This window comes from Myotis brandtii, unplaced genomic scaffold, assembly GCF_000412655.1.
Source record: "Myotis brandtii unplaced genomic scaffold, ASM41265v1 scaffold165, whole genome shotgun sequence".
NCBI classification, from domain to species: domain Eukaryota; kingdom Metazoa; phylum Chordata; class Mammalia; order Chiroptera; family Vespertilionidae; genus Myotis; species Myotis brandtii.
The window spans coordinates 14,601,742-14,626,757 of NW_005356042.1; the positions used below are offsets into that span (position 1 = coordinate 14,601,742).

At 38.6% G+C, this 25,016-nt stretch overlaps 1 protein-coding gene across 2 annotated transcripts in view; it reads right to left on the minus strand.

The window, feature by feature from the left end:
• The window catches only part of CNTNAP4 (contactin associated protein-like 4), a 244,719-nt gene extending 220,249 nt beyond the window's left edge, over window positions 1-24,470 (minus strand). Inside the window, exon 1 of one of the 2 annotated variants that reach the window (XM_005862607.2) lies at window positions 23,948-24,469. In XM_005862607.2, the coding sequence (XP_005862669.1) occupies window positions 23,948-24,032 (85 nt within the window). In that variant the 5' untranslated portion in view covers window positions 24,033-24,469. Of the gene's footprint in view, window positions 1-23,947 lie in introns of both variants that reach the window. The other variant, XM_014536737.1, reaches the window with a different exon arrangement.
• Between the last annotated feature and the right edge of the window lie 546 nt (window positions 24,471-25,016).

Below are 25,016 nucleotides of genomic sequence, written 5' to 3' on the forward strand. Positions count from 1 at the left end.
TCCACCCTGATTTTGGCAATTTAGTTAAAAGCAAGCTGAGCAGGTATGAGTTAACCAGAGAACAGGTGATCTCTGGAAACTCATTCCAACAAAGCCACACCTTTACCAAAGAACCACCACTATTTCAAGGACACTTGGAAGTTTCCAGCCCCTCATCTCCTTAAATATAGGTAACATCATGGCACAGGCCCCAGAGCCGAGTGTGTGAGCCCTCATTAGGCAGAATTCAAAGATGACTCCAAGAGTCCACCCCTTGCAGACACTTTGTAGAACCCCTTAGCCTCGAGTAAAGGCAAAACCTGTGAGTACAATGGGATATCACTCCTATGATTACATTACATGGCAAAAGCAGTTTTGCTGATGTAGTTAATTAATTAAGATCCCTGGTTTATTTGACCTTTAGATACTGAAAGGGGAGATTATCCTGAGTGCGCATCACCTAATCAGGCAAGGCCTTCAAAAAGTCTTAAAGGTCAAAGACACAAAGAAGTCAGAGAAGACATGAAGCATGAGTGAAGTGGCTCCTACTGGCCTTGAAGGAGCAAACTTCCATGTTGTAGAGAGGGCCAGATGGCAAGAAATGGCGGGGGGCCTCGAGAAGCTGAGAACAGTCACAGATTTACAGCAAGCAAGAAATTGAGGGCCTCAGCTACAAGGATCTAAACCAGCGGTTCTCAACCTGTGGGCTGCGAACCCTTTGGGGGTCAAACGACTCTTTCACAGGGGTCGCCTAAGACCATCGGAAAACACATATATAATTACATATTGTTTTTGTGATTAATCACTATGTTTTAATTATGTTCAATTTGTAACAATGAAATCGGGGGTCACCACAACATGAGGAACTGTATTAAAGGGTCGCGGCATTAGGAAGGTTGAGAACCACTGATCTAAACTCTGCTAACAAACATGTCAGTTCTCTCCAAGCCTTAGATGAGACGGTAGGCTGCACCTTAACATTTCTAGGTCCTTCATCTCTTTTTAAAACAATTGTAACACTCCCAACAACCTAGTAACATTCCTTTGTGACTAAATCAAATACTGGTAAGTCATTTACTTCCAGGTCTTTCAATGTATATGAGTTCCCATATTATTGGCAAGTACTACTCACTATATTACTTGTTAATGTTACCTTAGATATATATACCATGTCTTGAATTAGACCATAAATTAATTTAAAATTAGAAGACACATGTCTTAATTGCTTTGCATATCCCACCATAATCCACTTTTAGACTCAAAACACAATTTTAAAAAATCTTTTAATATTTTGTCATTTGACTTTAGAACTTAAAATAATTAGCTTAAAATAATCTTTAGAGCTCTTAATATAATAATAGTAATACAAGTGGACATGATATGTCATTTTGCTTTTCAAGACTACCATGGTTAAAAACTGATAATTCCCATAATAAAAGACAAAACTCAACAGTCTCATTCAAATGTATGCTTTTTTATGCTAGTTTTCTGTATAATTCTATTCACACTTAACTGAAATTACAAAGAATGTTGTATAGTTTTTACTTTGTTATGATGTCTATGAATTATCATTTTCATGTTAGTTCCTACAAAATGCTGTTGAGTGACCATGTATTTAAACAAATACTTACACACACCCTCAGAAGTTTCCATGTAAAATACACCCTCCTTGAACCATGACTGAGGTACTTCCCTGACATATGTCACAGTATCTAATTTATTACAAATTGACTTCACATTTATCAGCATTTATCACATTAGTAGGGTGAACTGATCCATGCCAGTGTACCAAAGATGTTTTAACTGGAGCCCTCTAGAAAAATTGCTAATCGCAATAACAGCTACATGTATTACATGCTATGTCCCAGCCAGGTTAAAGTCTTACAACAACTCAGTAAGGAAGATACTGTCTCCATCTTTCAGATATAAAATTAGAAGGTCAGAGAATTTAAATTTCTTGCTGAAGGCTTTGGGCTTATTTTTTTTCCACTCAACATATTTACTTTTAATGACTGTACTACCAGCACCACTATCCCACTTCGCTGCCTGAACTTTGAGTTATTTGAGCAAGTACATTGAGTATATTGTGTACATGATGTGGGATAGACAAGGTTCTCTCTATAGAAGACAACAATGGAATACAGGGGTGGGCAAAAGTAGCCTTATAGTTGCAATATAAGTAAATAATACAATAATCGGTACAAGAATAAACTCTGTGTTTCGCGTACTTGCAACTGTAAACCTACTTTTGTCCACCCATGTATATCCTCTGTAGTGATATTTCTTTAAATGTGCATCAATGATATTCCAGACATCACCTGCAAAAAGTTGACTTATTTAACTTTTTGCAGATAAGGCACTGTAATAAGTAACATTGAAAATCTCTACCAGGTTCTAGAAAACACCGAGTCACAACCAGGAAAGATGAATCAGTACAGTACAAACTCCACTTGAACATCATCTCTGCACTACCTACTCCTTCCCAATCTACACACATATTTTTGCAGATTCAACCAACAGTGGCTAAAAAAATTTTCTTAATCCCAGAAAGTCCCAAAAAAGCAAAACTTGAATTTAGCACTGCGCTGAATCCACACGAGAAAGTGATGTGTAGGCACAGCCTGCTATAGCCCACATGTAAATATAGGTTATATGCAAATACTACATCATCTATATATATAAAAGCCTAAGTGACCATCGCAACCGAACGGACGACTGAACAGGCTGTGTGGGGCGACCAGGCCCACAGGGGGGTCAGTGAAGGGCGACCAGGCCCGCAGAGGGGTCAGTGAGGGGTGACCAAATGACCGAGCAGCAGGCTGCGTGGGGTGACCAGGCCAGCGGGAGGGGCAGTTAGGGGTGATCAGGCAGGCAGGCAGGTGAGCAGTTAGGAGCCAGTGGTCCCAGATTGTGAGAGGGATGTCTGACTGCCGGTTTAGGCCTGATCTCCAGGATTGGGCCTAAACTGGCAATTTGACATCCCCTGAGGGGTCCCGGATTGGAGAGGGTGCAAGCTGGGCTGAGGGGAACCCTCCCCCCGCTCCCAGTGCACTAATTTTGTGCACTGGGCCTCTAGTTTTATATAAGGGATGTGAGCATTGTCAAATTTTTGTATCTTCGGGGTTCCTGGAACCATTCCCCCATGCATATTGAGGGATGACTATGTATTTCAATCAACTTTGAGGAAGTTTAAATGATAGATTGGAGTCAAGATTTTCCTGTAAAATTATTATCTCCTTCCTCAGTACTAAGAATTTACTTTCCATTGTAAATTGACTCATAATATGCACATATTCAAGTACAATTAAATTTATTGAATAAAAATAATTCTACTTGAATAAAAATAAATATAGGTAATCATCTTTTATTATACTTCATTCAATACCTCAAGTTCTTTGCAATGTAGGGAGTTTAAATGGTAGGGCACATTCCTATCTAATAGAATTTTAAATATATATTTGCTGGTTTTAAACAAAATTTCAATTAAATAATAGTGTAGTACATATTTACAATAGCCAAGATATGGAAGCAACCCAAGTGCCCATCAATAAATATTGGATTAAAAAGTTTTGGCCGAAACTGGTTTGGCTCAGTGGATAGAGCGTCAGCCTGCGGACTGAAAGGTCCCAGGTTCGATTCCGGTTAATGGCATGTACCTGGATTGCAGGCACATCCCCAGTAGGAGATGTGCAGGAGGCAGCTGATTGATGTTTCTCTCTCATTGATGTTTCTAACTCTCTATCTCTCTCCCTCTCTGTAAAAAATTAATAAAATATATTAAAAAAATAAATAAAAAAAAAAATCATGAAATCACATATTTGTGAAAGCATGGATGGACCTAGAGGGTATTATGCTAAGTAAAGTAAGTCAGACAGAGAAATATAAAAACCATATGATTTCATGTATATATGGAATCTAAAGAGCAAAAGAAACAAATAAAATAGAAACAAACTCATACATACAGAGAACAGACTGATGGTTGCCAGGGGGGATGGGAGTTGGGGGCTACGCAGAAAAGGTGAAGGGATGAAGAAATACAAATCGGCAGTTACAAAACAGTTACAGGGATGTCAAGTACAGCACAGGGAATACAGTCAACAATAGTGTAATAACTATGTATGGTGCCAGGTGGGGACTTGAAATATCAAGGACACCACTTTGTAAAGTAGATGATTGTCTAACCATTACGTTGTAATGTTGAAATCTAAATAGCCAAGAAGAGTTTGCTAAATAGTATCATCAATTAAAATAGCTTTCTAAAGACCAGTTATTGGTGTTCTTATACTTGAAATTCTGGTGTTCAAAATACTAAAGTACTTTTTTAAAAAAGAAAAAAAAGCTTTCCTTCTTATTTTTCATAAATCTTCTGAGTTCATTTATAAATTAGTAAAGGTTATTTCTTAACAACTTTGAGTAAAACCTTCTGGGTTTTTCTTCATAGCTGGATATGTCCAGTGGCATATTTTTAAAATGTCACAGTTGCCACTGGAGAGCTACTGAAAGCCTCAAATGTTTCCTGCCACAGATTTTTAAATCTCAGGAGATTGTGTAACACTGCAGAACACACTGGAGAATGAAAGCTCTCTGGAGGGGCAATTACCTAGGCTCTTCTCAATGTTAGAGGTATTGAATATGGTCAATAATTTAAAAGCATTCACCTATGGTTCTGAATCCATGGATACAGCAAAAGAAAAGGATTCAAAATGATGCTGGCATTTCCAAAAATGGTACATTTAGTACCATCATAATGAACTATATCATTTCTCCTTCCTTTCCCTCCCCTCTCCTCCCCTCCTCTTTCCTTCTCTCTCTCTCTCTCTCTCTCTCTCTCCCTCTCCCTCCCTCCCTCTCTCTTCCTCTTCCTCTCTCTCCTTTTCTCTTTCTCTCTCATTCTCTCTCTCTCTCCCCCCTCTCCATCTACATAAATCTATGTCTGTGTGGCAGTGTCTTCCATTTAGATTGAAGTGTCAATAGGATATATATATATATAATTTATTTCAGAGAGGAAGGGAGAGGGAGAGAGAGATAGAAATATAAATGATGAGAAAGAATCAATGATGAAAGAGATTGATCAGCTGACTGAGAATGTGCAGAAGCAGTTGACCTCCTGGTTCATAGGTCAATGCTCAGCCACTGAACCATGCCGGCTGGGCTGAGTCTTTATATACCTTTTTTCTATATGCTTCAACATGGCAGTCACTTGGTAAATGCTTAATTAAACATAACTTGAAGAGCACATTGTAAATTTTAATCAACTTTTGCCTTCCCATTTTACCTAGGTCCTCTTCTTACACATTAAGTGACAGATATTTCAATCCAGACTGTATTTGTCCTGAAGCATCTAAACAACCCAACTGTAGGAATTCAGCCTTTTGTCATAAGGAGCAAGTATTGAGTCTCCACTATTTGAGCCAAATGGGTGGAATGGAGGTAGATATTTGAGTGAGAGACAGGAAAACATCATAGCTATCAGCTATGGGGAAGGAGAATGCTCATGAAACCATTAATTCAGGACATATTCTTGTTCCTGCCAAAAATAAGAGATGTCAATGAATGCAAGGACATTTAGGCAATGCCTGAAAGTATTCTGAATGAGCCTTATTTCAGAAAGATTTTACTCAATATATCAGCATAGCATGAACCTTTGTAAAATATTGCATTGTATGTATCACACACAATTTCAAAAAAAAACTTTAAATATGATCCTTTGTAGAGAAGGAACAGATAAACAAGAAATAAACAAAAGTAAAAACCACCAACTGGAACTGATCTCTTCTCGCTCTCATGTATCTCTGATTTCAATCAGCCATGACACTATCAGTCTTACACGTTCACATGAGAGAAGTCTGCTGCCTGCTCTTGATCACCATTGTCACTCTCTTGGCTATTCTGTAGCTCTTACTGCTTCTCATATGAATGAACTCAACAGTTAAACATCTGGTTTCTATGTTCCCATGTTAGACTCCATTCCTCTCCCTCCTCATTTCCACCCTTCATTTTGCCAAGAGTTTCAACTTTACAGAATGAAAATCTAATTAGTGTCACACACATGTGTGCCCATAACAAAATGTTAAGATGACTCATTCAAGATTCTGGGTAAAATACTAAGTCCTTAGCTTTATATACAGGACTCCTCATGACTTGGCCACTTTGTGACTATTTCTTTAGTGTTTGCTGCTATCATATCTCACCTTCAGCCAGTCCTTCTGGACTCCTTGAAGTGCAAGCAAAAACTCCATGCCTTTGCGGGCATCCTTCTAACTGGAATGTTCCTCCTACTTCTTCCCCTTCCTGGCTTTCCTATTCATCCCTCAAAAAACAGCTTTTTCTGATGTTCTGCCTATAACCTCCCCAAATACCCTGTATTACATTCTGTCATCACACCTATCATGTTGTGCTGTGCATTGCTCCAGAACTAGAAAGCTGAGCTTTCAGCCTAGCGTGGGCTGGTTAAGAGTTAGCCAAAGCATCCATTGAGAACTACGCCTGTACTAACAGTGGTGATCTTGAAAGCGCCCTGAACAGTACTGTACATTTTGCTTTAAAGAAAAGCAAAACCTTAGGCATCGAATATAATCACAAAAGTGTTATGTATTTGGAAGTCAAAACTTCCATTCTCAATTGTTGACAAGAAGTTACTGATTCCGACCATTATGACATTTCAAAACCATGCTGAAGACGTGCAGTGATAGGCAGCACACTGTAGAGGCTAACTAAATATTTGTTGAGTGAATAAGTGAATAAAATGAGCAGAGTAAGATGAAACCCCAAGAAGCCTCAGAAATCACAAGGATAAGGAATGCTTTAATAGGCCGGATGAATAATCACCCAACTCAGTGAAAAGTAATTGTATGAAATCAAATACTTCCAGGGGATGAAACATTACTTCACCGAACATGCTTAGAATAGACTTAGCTAGTATTTCTTTCTTTCTTCGGTATAATTCCCTGAATCATCAATGCCAATTGAAAAATAAGCAGAGTCCCAAAGTCTGCAACTACAGAGTTCATTTAACAGGGAACATATTCATCTACTGCAATTCATAGGGATAAATGTCCAAACTATCAACTCACAGTCAGTGAAAACCATAAAAACTCATATCAACTCTAGTAATACTATTGGTCATTTATTGATTTTTGAAGGAAACGAGAGGAAACACATAGGTTACCAAATAAATCAGAATGGTATTACATCAGAAATCTAGATTGAAGTAGATTGTGTATCATAGTATGATTTTTATTAGAGTTACTTTAAGGCATATTTTTTATCTTCCTCATTTTGTTTTGATCCCTGAATGGCAGGGATTTATGATTTTATCTACTACCCTGGACAAGAAATCCACATAGAGCTGTTTTAGAGATTGAATGGCCGGAAGCTCCATTAGGGAAATAAGCAGAACCCTAAAATGTTAACTGCGTAGACAGATAGGGACTTCCTCTATTCCATCTCTTGCTTGTAGAAGAATGTGTAGCTTAAGAAATGTCTGTTAAACATAAAGAATAAAAGCTGATCACAACTCTCGCTTCAAACTACTGGGCTGAAAACTCTACATTCAGTTCAGGGCATCAATTGTATTTTTTAATAAAGATAGTCTCATTCTAAAAGATGCATTAAATTTCAATTCTAGCATTAGCCATTTTCTTGTAGTATTTCACCTGGTATTGTACCTAGCATATGAAATGTGTGATTAAATACATTTATTTTCACCAATATCCAATTAGTTCCAAGCAAACAGTTATAAAGCTGTGAAAGTATACATTGTGAAAAATTGCCTTAAGCGAAGAATCACAGAAGTCCACCTAAAAAATGTATTATTCAAATGAAGGAGAAATTCATTTTAGAACCAATTTATCAATGCCCTACAAAATCACTTTCCTGTAATAATTTTTACTTGTGTAATCAGGAAGATAGGAAGGAGACAAGAAAGCAGCTCATCAATATTGTTATATCAAAGTAAATATTATTAAAATGATAATCTCATTGCTTTGTTTGATAGAGCAGATATTTAAAGGTGAAGCGTAAAAAAGGAGGAAATATTAAGAGCCCCGGGCATAACTATAAAGAGAGCTGGGCTAGATGAATAGGGGTCAACAGTCAAAGAAAGAGTAAGGCACAAAGTGCCCTGAATGTCTCTGATATTTTTCTCTTTTAAATAAGGGATCAGGATTAATGAGGAAACCCATTTAAAGGCATATCAGATATTTCCAGAGAATCATCTACTCTCTGGGACTCAACTTTACTAATGGAAACAGAGTTCTCATTCAAAATTGTAAATCTCAAGTGTTTTCTTTTTCATTGTGATCTTCATAAAATATAGGTTGCTTTCCCTGATTAGGAATGAAAGTATTGAGCAATACTAGTCTGTTTTCTTGAGAAAGTATAAAAAAATTTTAAAGGAAGACAAAACTCTAAGGTCCCAGAAGGAAATCAAAATCGAAGGGGGGGTGATATAGCAGCTAAGAGGTTCTTCCCATAAATAGTGACCCCCGCCTTCTGGAGAAGACATTAGGCTCCCGGTTACAACCAAAACCTGCATTTGGCCATCCGAGGCCACAGGACTGGAGCTCCTGAGAAGGACACATGTAGGGATGATTGATGCTTCTGCTAAAGGCTGTAGAGACGAGACGGCTGTGTGTATAACTGACAAGACCAATTGATGAGTGAGCGGGTTTCCTAGAGGGTGACAGATGCACTTCTGAGATCTGTCAAACGTGGCAATCTCTACCTACCACCTGTGATTCATGTTTGAACATGTGATGCTGCTAGAGGAGACACGGAACCATCTTTAAGTGTTATAAATTCTTGAGCAGAAAAGGGAAGGGTGTAAGACAGCGAAGGCTTTAAGTATCTCCTTCCAAAATAAATTTATATTTTTGCCAAAGTGGGACAGAGACATTGAACACTTCATGACACTGACATTTGTAAGTGGTTTAAGATACTCTGATCTCAGAGAATGAAAGACTCTTAAGACGCCATATACAACTAGAAGCAGATATTGGTAGACTAAGAGAATTTAAAAATAAATCAATGAACAACCAATTAGTTCAAAAGAGAGGAATGTTTAAATAAGAGCACATCCACTTGACAGGTTACTCTGAGCCATTAAAAGAGACAAATACAAAGACTATTTAAGCCACAAGGGAAATGCAGTGGAGAGGATGGGGAAATAAGCATAAAGAAATGACTGGGTGTGAACAGATGCTGTGTTAAGATTGAGTGAAATAATGTATGGCAAACATCTGTCCCAATTCCCGATATGAGGAGGGCATTCTACAAATTTAAAATTAGGCAAGTTTTAAATGGAATTTAAAGAAGTCTTTAGAATGATGATTGCTTGTTTTGTTTGTGGTTTGTCTGTTTGTTTGTGGACTACTCATAGAAGGTATCACAGAAAGAAAGAGAATCCGTGTGCTCTGAGATCTACAGATTGAAGTGGAGAAGTGAGAGAGAAAACAGGTTGCAAAATTAACTTTGGGAAAGGGACATGAGAGACACACAGAGCAAACTGCAACACAACCAGGGCCTGGGAACATAAAGGATAAAGTAATTTGGAAGAGGATAAAATAATATTTATGATAACTGCTGTGGGAGTGTAGGTGATCAATAAAGAGGTGATTTTAATAAAGGGCAGTAAATTATCATCCTGTGTATCTCTAAGACTTGTTGGAAGGAGAATTCAGCATAGAATAACGCACGCAAAGGAAATGACTTGCTTTAAAGATAAAACTGTTGGGAAATCATGGGAAGGCATTTTCTTTTTGTATCATTAAGATGCACACCTTAAAGGGATCTCTGAAACTCTCAGGTAGAGGCAGCTAGAGAGCCCCAGATAAAGACAAAAGGAAATAAAGAGAAGGGACAGAGTAGTGGTCCCACCTCATGGCAACCAGGCCTTGGGAGCCAATGGATGAAAACACACCACATGGGATCCCAGCAACCCCACCAAAGAGAAATTCAACTGGAAGACAACTTATCTCCCTTGATAAGTTTCAATCAGTAAGAGCAATATCTCTGCTCTTAAATTTTCAAAAATTCTTCCAAATGCTAAGAGAAAAGTCACTTTATTCAGGCAATTGTAACAGGGAGAACACCAGTGATGGACTGAATTGTGTCCCCCACAAATTCATATATTGAAGCCTTGACCTCTAATATTACTATATCTGGAGACAGGGCCTTTCAGGAGAACATTAAGATTCAATGAGATCATAAGGCTGGGGCCCTAATTGTGAAGAGACACCACAGATCTCTCTCTAACTGATCACAGACAGAGGAAAGGTCATGCCAGAAATCACCCCTGAGGGCACCCTGATCTTTGACTTCCAATCTACAGAACTTTGAGAAAATATGCTACTGCTGTTTAGCCACCCAGTTTGTGGTACTTTGTCATGGCAGCCCAGTAGACAAATACTAGGGAGGGTAGCCCGGAACATGGAGAGGGAAAGAAACAATACTGTCAATGAATAAAGTTTTGCCTTGCGGAGGGAAGAAACAATACTGTTAGAGGGCCTTGGTCAGGCGTATTGCAATCTCGCAGAAAGAAGTTGGGTTTTCTTTGTGATATGAGCTGTTTCAGCCCCTTAGACTCTGTTCATGGAACTGTTGACCCCAAAGAAGGAATTTGAATCGAGTGGCTAGGTCTTTGGGTACCAAGGCACAAGGGGGCTCAGAGCACATTCAAAGGGGAATATTTTATGGTTACATTCACTCAGACCAGTAAGGAAGAGCTTGTTGCTAAAATGCAAGGGACAGACTCCTTGGAATAAAGCAGCACTTACCTTAGAATTTATCAGACCAGAGAGGGGACCCTGAGAACAGGCATGTGTGGCTTCTAATACTCAGGGGAGATGCTTTTAAAGGCTTCTGCAGGAAGTGAGTGTATTGCATTTCAAAATGCAAGGAATTTGGCCTTACTTAACCTTGGCCCAAGCCTCAGCTCCATTCTTCCTTACTCAGTGACTTTGGAAGGACCTCCTAATTTTCAATTTCCTATTTGTAAAACAGTGATATCAATGCCTGCCTCACAGGCCTGCGAGGTACACTCCATCACCTTAGAGTCCACAAAGCCCAATGCAAAAGGACCATTTGTCATTATTAATGATGTATGTCAACATGTGTGGAAAGCTATGAACTATATAATCACAAAGGTATACAATAGGAAGACAAAACAAGAGAGGAATCTAAAAAAGTAATAAAGTTCTACAGAAAAATCATTTAAAAAGAACATGTGTGCAATTAAAGAGGAAAATAAAAGTACAGAACTCATTAGTGCTTGTAAAAATTGCTAAAGGCAATGAAAAAAGTTTTGTGTACAATTGTAGGCAAAAGAAGAGTAAGAAAGCTGCAGGAACACTTTCTGAAGTTAATGATGTAGTTGGACGTTGTAGGTTAATGTTGAGCTGATTAAAATTAATGATGAAGCAAAAAGGAAAACTAAGTTTAATTTTCTTATATTCTCTGTAAAGGAAAAGGGTCTTCAAGTGGGAAAATGTAAAATAAAGGCCAACATGAAGGAACTGAAGTCCAAGAGCGAAGAAGAAATTTACATTTTTTTCCCAGCAGGTGGACAGAACTTTGCAATACAACTTTCCGAACTGAAGGAAATGCCCTGGGAGGTGCCCCAATACGGAGAGGCACAGGATGGCCCGGAAGGAGGAAGATGCCCTTCCAACTTTACACTCTTCATGTCCTGTTCCTCTGTCCATCGAGAATCCTCTGGCCAAAGGATTTGATACAGTGGCCTATCAAATTACATTGCCTATAAATAAAAAGGGGGTGGGGAGGGGAAGAGAGATAGCAAGAAACAGCAAGAGTAAGTTGGCCATGATAATATGTATCCTAATGGATTATGATAGACCGGAATGAAATATGAAACCTAAGTAAATGAAATGTAATAAGGTAAGTACAAAGCCAAATAAAGTTTAAAAAACAGCAAAATTAATGGTCTTCTAAATCAGAAAGATTTGTTTATCATTACACTAACCCACAACACTCCAATGTATCTAGCCTGCTTCCATTCACCTTGTGAGTGTGTGTGTGTGTGTGTGTGTGTGTGTGTGTGCACGCGCTTCAACTGGAAAAAAACATCGGTCTATCAGTGTGCTCATTCCACCCTGACGCGCTTCAACTGGAAAAAACATCGGTCTATCAGTGTGCTCATTCCACCCTGACTGAATAGCCTCTCCACTCCAGGCACTGTGCTAGGTGTTGCAGATGCAGAAATGATTAAGATAATACCTTTGCCTTTCAAAGATGTTACAGTTTTGTAAGAGACATTTTTCAATCAGTTTTTTCCTCTATGTTGGGGCAGGAACAGGTGAACACTCGAGGTGCTATGGAATTTTTGCTAAGAGCATGGTGAGAGTTGAGGTGGTTTGACCAAATTAGACTCCATAAAGAAAGGAGGTGATACTTGCCTTGTACAGAAGTTTTCCAGGGGGATTCAGAAATAAGTGATTGGAGGCAATGAAGGCAAAGGAAACAGCAGATGTAAAGGCCACGTGACAGAGGCCAGAGGACATGGGGTCAGGGCAGGATTGAGAAGGTGACAAAGCAATGAAGACAGACACACACGGGAAGATCAGCAAATATAAAGGAGGAAGGTAGTTTGTTTGCTATGCTAACAAGTCTCAACTTAATGCGGAAAACACCTAACAATTAAATATCTGCACAGCAAGACTTGCTTTCTTTTGGGATAAAAACCTTAAAATGGATTGGATCGATGCATTACAGAAAACTTACCTAAAAATATGATAACATGTATAGTATTTAAAACTATTCTATGATATGGAACTGGAGGAATAGGAATCCCAGGAAGGAGTGCGGGAGGAAGGGGACAGCTGCCTCTCCAGTTGTACCGGCCAAATCAATCCTGGCAATCACCGGGATGACAGATGCCACAGCCAGACCATCCTCACATCCAGGCAAATGAAAGAGGAAAATGATCACGGAAGGCTCAATTTTGCTAACTCAGAAAAACAGAGCCCTGCCAGCATCTTCTCTGGAGAATGGTTCAGTGATTAATGATACTACATACATTCTCTTCACGCTAATCTATTCCATGTTGCAATTACAGAGAGAGGCTGAGAAAGACCATTCCACAGGCAAGCGTGCAGCTCGGCTTTCAAGGAATGAATGCGGCCACACCAGCGAACAGCTCAGGTCTATATGTCAAGCACAGCAAACTGTTGTGATCATCAGTTTATTCTGAGTACTTACAATTCTACACCACCTTTTTATTAGCCTACATTTTTTTATTTCTCTGGTAGATGTTTGCCTATGAAATATTTTATCATGTTCCATCTTGTGAATTTTGTGATTAGGTCCTGTAGGATGCCACAATTTTAAGGAACCAATGTGTTATCTTCACTGTTTGCCCTTTGCTTTCTTAAATGGATTCGAGTTCTTTTCCCAAATTATCTCCCCCTTTTGTTTGTTTTAGGAAAAGTTACACGTGTTATGATAGTTGAGGTTGTGTTATGACATTTTACAGGCACGTGAAGTTTTCTTCACAGGATTATAATACAGACTCTACGTTAATGTACAACAGCTCAAATAAGCACAGAAATCATATACACAGTGGAACAAAAGAGCCTAATTGAGCAGCTTCATAACCTTGCACAGAATTCCCTCACCACCACTTTAGATAGAATTGCTTTTATTTTAGCAATGTTCTTTTAATTAAGTCCCAAACATCTAAAACATGGCAAATGTAAATATGTATTATAAATCCTTAATTATGAGGATCGCTAAGCATCCATGCAACTTCCTGCCCCGGAGATAGATTCTTTTTGTTTAACGTCAGCCAAAATTCCCAGCTAAACGTGAATGATGGGAACAATGTTAAACTTTGTTTATAATGCCCTTCTCTTGGTACCAGTATCACTTTATGGCATTGTCTCCAAGAGTTGAATTATGCTTCAATTTATCTAGTGGTTTTAAAGCCAAAATCTCTCCTGCAATTTTCTGCTGTCACTGCCATGTTCAGAAACACTAGCACCCTGGGAATGAATAGAAGTTGAGGTAAGTGTTGAGGACCCTGAGGTCTTCATGTCATACCCTAGAAAATAAAGTACTTTGCGATCAAAAAGGGCAACCTGTCCCTCTCCCCTCTGTTGAGGATGAGTTTAAACTAGATCCCAAAAGGCCTCTTGCTATGTTAAAATCCCATATTCTGTGTTAAAACCATACTGAAGACTATTCTGATATGGTAGCAAATAAGAAACAATCATATTCTATATTCCAACAAATTATATATTATTTGGACTATAGAATGTTATTATATTATTCCAAATATCATTTATAATGTGTCACATAGGTGCAACTGTTTTCCATTTCTCTACCATTATGGATTGTTCCCCAATTCCTACCCACAAAATCTTCCAGTATATGCATACCACACATGAGCTCACACACACACACACACACACACACACATTGACAATGACAATTTAATCTCAGCAACTCATTTCCCTTACAGATTATTTTCAATTTAGTTCCTTCCTTTTGCTTGGTTATCTGCTGATCAATATATTTTAAAAGACAAACATATATTAATAACTTGGAAAGCTAAAGACAAGTCTTGAATATCTAAACATATATTCCATCTTTTGGAGCAAAGCTATTAGCCCAGAGGGAATTTTAATTTCCTCCGATTTTTCAAAAAAAAAATCTCTCCCTTGGGTCTGGTACAGCTAAGGTAATCCCTTTTTATTGACAGGAAAACCTGGGACTCTCAGTTGGGGGCCATGGGTTCAAATGTCTGTTCGATGTCATCCAAGCATCTACCCACTCCAATCCCGAGGAGAGTTTATCAGTTTCCTCATTCAGAGGACATTTAAAAACATCTCTGTACAGCCTGGCTGGCATGGTTCAGTGGTTGAACGTCGACCTTTGAACCAGGAAATCACCATTCAATTCCTGGTCAGGGCACAAGGCCAGGCTGCAGACTCAATCCCCAGTGGGGGTGTGCAGGAGGCAGCCAATCAATGATTCTCTTTCACTGTTGATGTTTCTATCTCTCTCTCTCCTTGTCCCTTCCTCCCTCTGAAATCAATAAAAATCTATTTAAAAATATCTCTGTATAGGTTATAACTGCAGACTATGTCAAGTAATAAAATTACAGGATATAGTTTGTCTAAAAACTACACAATAAATGTAATTGAGGAAGGCAGGTGAATTTATATATTTACATGCTGTTTCTAAACTAATATCAGCCTATGACCTCACTTGTAAGTACCATAATTGCCAGTGGGAAAGAAGTGGTTATAGATACAAATATGTCTTTTACAACCGAAAAGTACATAATATCTTATTGTAGAGCACTGCTAAGTAATGAGAGGTACTTAATAAAAAAAAAGTAATTAGAGCTTTAGGCCAACTGATACATATCATACCATTTTTCCCTTTGTGATTTAAAAACCTTAGAGGTAAATTTCATCACTTCTCTATTAAATACTTATGGCATTAAAAATTTTATAGTTACTAATTTTAAACTACTTAAGATGTCAAATGTTTTCAGGCTTCACTCACTTTTCCAATTATTACATTGGAATGACTCATTAACTGTAACATAAACAGGCTCATTTTTACCTCCTGTTATGCTATTTCTCCAGTTTTATTAGCAGAGCACCACTTTTCCGTGAAGCGTGATGGAAATTCAATGGGAGAAAAACATTACACATACTCTTTCTCTTCCAAATACCCATTTTCCTCAGGAGAACTGAAGCAATAATGATCATTTGTAATGGATTTTGCATGTGCATTCTTTTCTATTACATAATACCATAGTTTCAGGTACCATGTATGTGAATACTTTGGCAAAAGACATTTGGGGGAAATTTTTATCCTTCAAAAGTCAACTGGGAATTGAAAATATCTTCACTTGTGCAGTATCATCTCAGATTTGGTCCTTACCAACAGAGTCACCAGGACCCTGAAGAGCAATCAGCACTGAGAAGGGTCTAAATTCCTAGATTATAAATAAGGAACAATAATTCTACTGGAAAAATATATATATATATATACACACACACACATATACATATGTACATATATGTATATGTACATATGTATATGTGTGTGTATATATATATAAATACTTATGGCATTAAAAATGTTATGATTACTAATTTTAAACTACTTAAGATGTCAAATGTTTTCATATATATATATAGACACCCGGTGCACGAAATTCACGCATGGGTAGTGGTCCCTAGGCCTGGCCAGCAATCGAAGCGCGAGCGTCTGGTGTGGAAGGGCAGGTCCCAGCTGACCTCTGGGCCCTGAGCAGCACCTGGGCCCCCGGACCCCCTCACGCCCCCCTCCGCCTGAGTCACCACACCCGAGTCCCCATGTGGATATGCAGTGAGCACGGCCAGACGCCACAGGCCGGGTGCAGCGTGGGCCTCTGGGCCACCCGGTGGTGCCACACGGAAGCCGGGCAGGCAGCCCACTTTCTCCCAGCTGGCCTCGCAGACCAGCTCCTGCATGAACCCACGGGGAGCCCAATCAGCCCCTGCAGTCTAGGCCCTGCAGTCCAGGCGGCTGTGGCCCGGCTCACCCGGAAGAGGCCACGTGAGTGCGGGGTGGGCTCCTTGTGGGCGCCCGGCACCTGAGCATGGGAGCTTCCCTGGTGTGCAAGCCCTGGCATCTTGGGGGAAGGTAGCAGGGGGAAGTGAGAACGAGCTTAGCAGATACCCTGCATTCTCACCGCACCTCTGACCCCGTCACCCCTGCCCCCAGGTTGCCGGCAAGAGGCCGCAGCCTCCCACCCAGGCGCCACAGGAGGTTGGTCACTGCCACCCACCCCCAGTTCCCTGTCCCAGCCCAGGGCCCAGCCCCGATCTGGCAATCAGGGCCTGCCAGCCGCTGGTCACCATCTGTGGGGAAATAGGTCGGGGCCGGACCCCCCGCCTGGCTCCCTCAGTGCCTAGGAGCTGGGTGGTGGCCCTGCCCCCCCGCTGGTCGCTGTCTGTGGGGTGCCGATCAGGCCCCCGCTAGTACCCACCTTGGCCTAGTGCCACCCACTCACCTGCTCCACCATCCAGCTGGGGTCCTGCTCTTGTTGGGGCCCATAGGGACCAACAGCACCTTCACTGCTGCCCACTGACAGCACCAGGTCGCCAACGCCCGCCATGTTATGCACTGCCCCCTGGTGGTCAGCGCACATTATAGCGAGGGGTTGAACTCCCAGTAGAGGGGACAATTTGCATATTAGGCTTTTATTATATAGTATATGCAGACAATTACAGCCTTAGAACTCATTGAAAAAATATTTAAATGTTGGAATCTCAGACATAAAAATTTCCCCAAAAAATAACTAAGAAAACAACCCGATGGTCAATGACATCTTTGTTATTTAGAAATGCAATTTATTGTAACTTAGAGTTATGAGTAAATTATATTCTTTCTCAAAAAATTTTAAAGCATTTTAAAGAAACTCAAAGCCTTCAAATTACAATATCAATCTTTAGGGTAAATTGTTTCATTTAAGCATATTCAGTTAAGTGGGGCTTTTTGATGACTTTACTTTTCCTTTAAGTAGAACTTTTCAGTGATAGTCACAGTTCTACTAAAGCTCCATAATTTTTGTCTGCATTTACTTGGGCGCATTTATTTCTCTTTTTGAGATTTTTCTTTTTAAAGTAACCAAAATCAACTTATCTTTGCATTTGATGCTATAATTCAAGACCTGTTTTCAAAGATGTGTTCATTAAAGAGTATTTCTAAAAGTTTCTAACTGAAATACCAATTACAGCAATTATTAATCTATGAGAATTCACCCCACTACCACCACCAACAACACAGATCATTTCACCTCATAAATGTGGTTAATTCATGAAGCATCTCCTATTTTAAGCACATATTCTCTGATGGATTCACCATTCCCTATTATACTAGTCAACTTGGAGAAATTGTAACGATTCTAGATAAATACTAAACAAATTATCGAGGCCACAATTTCTAAATCAATAAAAATGAAAAAATAAATAAGCTAAGCAATAACTGAAACACCGGGCCACTGGAAAAATCTGGTCAAAGCCTGCATTATTTTCACCAGAAATATTTACCTACCAATCTGAATATGCATATCTGGGATTTATGTAACAAATTGGAAAAATCCTTATTATTCTTTCTACTGTTTTCAGGGGCTAAGCCATTCTGTAAACTTCCAATCACTAAGGAGGAAAGCAAAAGATTTTTAGAAAGGATAGAGAAGGACTTCTTAGATAACCTAACTACTTGGCAACCTAAAGGTCATAGGATGCAATATGAATGCCCAAATATTGATTTATCAACGGTAAAAAGGATTCAAATTCTAAATATAGTATCAAATTGTGAAAAATAGGTATTTGTCAAAAAGGACTGATATTCTATTGTAAAAAAATTAGAACCATGTAACTTGAGTGTCACTATCTCTAATTGTCTATTCAGAGTGAACAGTCATGAACCCCATCACAATTCTTGTTGACATTCAGAGTAAGTCGAATTTCAGTGAACTCTATGAGACTTCCTAGGTTGTCTTTGATTTGGAAACTGTTTATTAGAGATGAAACATTACAAACAGTATTATGAGAAATAAATTATTTTAACATACGTCCATATATTTTGGTAAAAAATAAGCTATAATGGAATTTCAATGAAAACAATTTTAAATATTACATCCCACTATAGTTTTTAACTTAAACTTTTTAAAAACACTGTAGTAAAGGGTATAATGTAAATAAAATGAGGCCAATCATCAGTTCTTGTAGATGAAAAATAAATACAATTCCAAATAGACAAGGCATTTACATAAAAATTAATTATCTTGGCATGAGTATGTAAAAGGCACCTGCTCAATTATTATGAATTCTCAGTGGGCAATGCTTAAATGAAAATCTAGTTTTCAATTTTTTCTAGAAAGTTTGCCAATTTCAGAATTTTTAGGAAGCTATTACTCTAAAAGTCACAGGACAAGAAAACACTTCCAATGAGATCATCTTCCTCATACAATCGGTGATTCCAAATGTGAGTTTCTCATTAGTATGGAGTGGAATATTTTATACTCATGAAAATATAAAATAGCAACAGAATTCATAGTCAAAATATCTAAGATGCAATTACTTATACACTTTATTGAATTTCTTATACTAATGGAATTACTTGAGATTGAAAGTGCCCCTTTAGCAACCAAAATTGCTGAAACTTTACAAATAGTTATAAATTATTCATACTCACTGAAATAACAAGATTTCTGAACAATAAAGCCTTTATAAGGAAACTTATGAGGAAGATATTAACTGGAATATTTCTTCTGTTATAGTTCCTGGCAACTCTAGTGATTACCTTCTGTACCAGAACTCTACAAGTATGTATTTGTGTGCTAGATAATTAAGACTAAAGTTCATCATAGCAGTATAATTTGTATACTGTCCATGCCTCAACATTATATTATATTGTGTATTATTTAAATCAAAAGTCAACAATTTTTTCCTACAAAGGGCCAGTTAGAAAATAATATTATATACGTCCTTATATAATAAGAGAGAAATCAATTTTAAGAAAATTTTATTGATAAATTTCAAAGCATAATAATAACTGAGTATGAATTTTTGCCATACATGTCTACTAATGAAAAGAATAGATGACTGAAATTTGAATTTTACATAATTCTTTTTTGCCACAAACAATTCTCCTTTTAATTTTTTCTAACATTTACAAATGTAAAAACCATTCTTAGCTCACAGTCTATATAAACCAAGCAGTGGGTCAGATTTGTCCCATGGACCATTTTTTACCAACCTTTGAGCTAAATATTACATTATCTTACAACTGATGTTCTATTAATTTGTTTTCACTCAAGAGTTAAATTAATTCAATCTTGATGTAGAGATTCACTCCCATTAAGGAATTATTTCTATGTGATACAAATTCCAAAATTAATTTTAGAAGACATTAAAATGTTTATTACTTAGCATAAGCACTAGATATGTGAAAGTCATATGTTTGATCCCCATGCTAGCCATGAGCTGTAGCAACCACATAGCTAGAAGCTGTTCTTATGAAAATGATTGAGGAGGCAGGCACTCAGGAGTGGGAAGAATGCACCAAAATCATGCTCTTCATGAAAATCACTATTGCTATTAGAAAAGTGAGTCAACATGCATGCTCACCTTTATGTCTACAGCCCAGCTACTTATGCATGCATCATATAATTATATTTTATCAGTACTTTACTGTTATATTCTAGTTCTTTCTTGCTCTGGATAGGAATTTGGGGGAAGAGGAGGGAAGAAGCAGCTTCAGAAAGAATTACAAGATCGCATTTTAATAATTTGAGGATCTGTCCAGGTGCATTCCAGAGTCCACAGGAATGATCCTCTACTCAAGCAATCACCTTTATCTATTGCTGATTTTAACATATTCTTTAGTATTTCCTTCAGGGTAAAGGTATCAGGTATAGCCTTTATATCAGTCAGAGAAAAGAGAGAATGCAGGGAGAAATTAACTTCTAATTAAGTCATTCATAGGCTACTTGGTGAACAGTAAGGCTCAGTATACCTGAGGCCAGAGAGCCTCCATTACATAATCTGTAAGACTAAAAATGAAAGCAAAACTACTAGTTACCTTACTACTTACAACTGTTCCTTCTTCTGCGGCAAGTCATCCCCACCCCCAACAACATCTTAATGGTCAGAAGGAAACTCTGGGTTCATAAGAACAATTATAAAATAAAGAGATGACTCCCTTCTCAGGGCACGTCTCTTAGTAGCAAGTGAAGACACCAACAGCCTGTGCAACTTCTCAAAGACCAAGCCCTTCTATAGGAATCTGACTCTCTGTTTTCATGAAAGGGACCAAATAATAACAAACTCATCTTGACCAAACAAAGAGGAAAGACCTGGGCTGGTTCACTACTTTCGTAAAGTCAAGTGGGGCCCTAGTAGGCAAAGAATGTGGTCCTTTCAACATATTTTATCCTTTGACAGAAGAGGAGTAAGCAGAAACACCAAAAATGTAAGAACATGGGTCTGGTGGTTTAATATATTTGTATACACATACACATATGAACATAAAAAGGGTGGGGCAAGAGTAGGTTTACAGTTGTTTTCATGGACATTATTACAATAATTAATAAATAATAATTCAAGAATAAATTCTGTTTCGCATACTCACAACTGTAAACATACTTTTGCCCAGCCCTGTACATATACATGAACATGTATGTGTGTGTGTGTGTGTGTGTGTGTATGTGTTTGTTTGCATAGAATCCTTCTAATGTAGTTTCCTGTTGATTAATCAGATCAACTAACATTCATATTGAAGTGCATCTAATCTCTCGTTCACAGAGTCCTGTCCCATGAAAGCTGTCACATGCAGCCTTGGGCTCACTGGGAAAACAGACCTGCTCCTGATGAACCCGATGTAAATAAAGGGCGAAGGCCTTTGTTATTCACCTGAAAGCCTGACCTTTCATTTTCTTTATTTATATGCAGTTCTCTCTGCTTTAATATTGGTATTCAAGAATGATTCGTGTTTTAATATGATGCCTAGTTCAGAATGATTATTATTGAAGTTATTGTGTAACACTTTAAAAAATGCTATGCTGGTTGATGGTCACTTGTCCATACAATGAATCCCAATCTTGCCGGTAAACATGTATGTTTGTTCTTCCAAAAAGGATAAAACATATGAAGTACCATGGTAATAAGTAGACTTTCCTTCCTTTCAAAAAAAAAACTTACTAAATATTTTAAGATAAAATACAACTGCTGCAAATCACACTGCCAAAGTGATATTAAAAAGAAATTACTAAATGCAACTTTAATTATCTGAAGTCATTTAGTTGTATTTGTGACACTTTAAGAACTTCAACTCAACATATGGTAACCAAGAACTCCAACTTACATATTTAATACTCCTAACAATTTAAAATTTTATAGGTTCCTTAAGTTTATCAAATGTTTGGAAGAACATTAAAATACTTCCTGAACAAACCAAGACTGGTAGAATACAGACCCAGGATTCAAATTTTAAGTGTCAGAGACAGACTCAGCCAAAGCTAAGCACCCATGAATATCTGCTCTCCTCAGACCTCAGCCACTCATCTTTCCTGTTCTAAGAAGATATATTTCAAAAGAAAGCTATTTAATGTTGATCTGCCTTTCACTAGACCTCAAGAAAACAAACAAATGTAAACAACTAGGAGACCAATCAATCACATCAATATGTTTTAAACCTAAATACGGTGGTACATGGAAAAGACACGACTGCATCCAGGCCAGACTAAGGGAAGGGTGCTGCAAGTGATGTGCATTATATTGTAAGAGTGACCTCTAGTGCTTTCCTTTTTTGTTGAACTTCAGTAGTTGGAGGATGAATTATTTATGCCTTTTCTACAAAACTTTGTGTGTGCTTGTGTTGTTATTGTTCATTTGATTGATGCAATGTTTGTCACATGCCACCATTACAGCATTCCAAGATTTTGACTAGGTAGCAATATGCACATTTTACTAACTCAATGGATTCTTCTGACCCAAATTAAAACTGAATCTGAAAGAGTGCAGCATCTGAGTGAAGTTCTCTTTCGTTCAGAATGATAGATACACCGTGCCATTAAATGAGCTAACAGTAAATGCAAACACAACATCACAGTAGCCATGCAGTATAAATGAACATTTCACTTGTACCCAGTAAGGGTGTTTATAATGTTCTTCCCATGTCAGAGCACTTTAGTGTACTCAAGGGATGTGCCATAGCAAACACCTTGTTACTACTGGCTTTATTTGTAACCATCCCAACCTAAACCTGGTTACACAGCAGCAAAATAAATCCCTGAACAGGCCCCATACTGCTTTCTTGAAAAGCAAATGAGCTTTTCCCTTTAAAATCCAGGAGAGATGAAAAGTTGGATTTTCAGAGCTTGTTTATCATTAATCAAAGAAGAAGAAAATTCTTCCAGTTAGACATTTTTTTTAGCCAAATACAACTTTTAAAACTTTTTCTATCTCTAGTAAAAAGTGGATTTAGGGAGTTTCTGCCAAATTATTTTGAGTAATATTTAAATTAGAAATATGATCTTTATAAATTTTTCTTGATTCAGAATCAGAGTATTCAATCGCAAACTTCTAAAGTTAAAAATTCAAATCACTAAAGAATACTATTTTGGAAAAATCTCCAGAATGTTTTTCCTTTAGCAAAATGCAGGACTCAAGCCCCCTCTTCCAGGAGTGCTCGAGCCTCGTCCTTTCAGCTGTGAGGGCACAGCTCCTAATGTTGAGGTTCACCTCCACCAAGTCTGCTCCTGAATCCTGCAGTGCATTTCAGTTATGAGCCTGGCATCATTTTAAAGATGCAACCAGCAACCCGTCTGCCAAACTGCAAACTTCAGAAATCTCAGCTAATGCAGCATAATGGAAAGTCTGCCAGTTGTTTTCTTGTTAGACATAATTCCAATAAAATTCAGTAATCCTAAGAAAGGAAGAAATGGAGACATTCGCAGGCTATTCCCTGGTTAAGATGCTAATTTAATGTTTTTACTAGAACTTGAGCTTTCTCAATGAATATTCAAAAACGACAGGATACGGTTCTGTCATAGACAAAAAGAGAAATGAGACTTTGCATATTTTGACCGGACCAAGAGGAAAGACAGGTGTAAACCCAGACATATTTGGTAAAGGTTTCAGTGATGCTTCATTTAGAGCAATATGCTTTGCAGCAATTTCAGTTGCAAATAATGGTCATAAAAACAACAGAATGAAAGTTGGAAGAGAGCCCCAAAAAGAGAAATGAGACTTTGCATATTTTGACCGGACCAAGAGGAAAGACAGGTGTAAACCCAGACATATTTGGAAAAGGTTTCAGCGATGCTTCATTTAAAGCAATATGCTTTGCAGCAATTTCGTTTCAAATAATAATCATAAAAACAACAGAATGAAAGTTGGAAGAGAGCCCCCCTGCAAGTTTAAATCATTTGCTGTGTACTTACAGGAATTCCCAGCTCTGACCCTGTTCCAGTTTTGAGTCGATGACAGAAGTAGCATCGTGAGGACAGCTCCGGTGACTGACCCCATGCTCACATTTATCGGGCTCCCCCAAAAGATCCTGAGTGGCTCTCCCAGCGCTCCAGTCCTGTTCGCAGAACCTCTGCCAGTTCTGTCTTCAGCACCTCTGGGTCTCTCAGCCTCACTCCCTCCTTCCCTCCTTTCTCCAATCCTCTCTCTCTCTCTCTCTCTCTCTCTCTCTCTCTCTCACGCGCGCGCGGGTGCACACACACCACAGCCCTGACTCCTCACTAAAAAGCACCCAGCGTCTTTCCTAACAAGCATCCACGCCGCCGAGGCCACGCCCACTCCTCGCAGCAGCGGTCCCACAAATTGACAGCAGCATCCCTCCTCCAAATTCACAGCGGCGCTCAGAGCTCCACCGCGCAGCCCTGCTGATGAAAGCTGGACCTGGAGGCGCGGCCTGCCGCTCCTGGGCTTCCTCAGGGCTCCCCCTCCCCTCTCCTCTATTCTCCAATAAGCCTTAACCCCTTTTTTCCCCTCTGGAGAAGTGGGTGGGGGAAGGGGCGAGGCGGCAGAGCCTCCCGATTTTCTGGAGGTCTTGCCTTTGGCAGAGCCAGTCAACTTACTGAGCTAATTCCTGAATATCCGGGAGGGCATCCAGGTAAAATTGCGTTATGTTTCATAACAAAGGCATAAAATAAGACAGAAATAACTAAGCAGCGTTGGTACACTGTTGGTAAAACTGTCCTAAGGGAAAATACTTGCTGTTGTTTTTCTCTGTTTCTATAAAACTATCCTCTTTAGCGATGGTGCCAGGATTTTATTATGAAAATGCCTCACATGGAAACAGACATTCCTGTTTAGCAAAAATTTTAAATCATCTGATAATAGTCTGCAAGAAATTAACATTTCTTCTTTTAGTACATCAGGTGTACAAATCCACACATTAAATGCTGTGCATACATTTATTTTGATGAATGCATTAGGCTGTGAATTCTGTTGCATTCTACAATAAAATTCTTCAGTAACAATTCCCAGGAAACCCTAAAT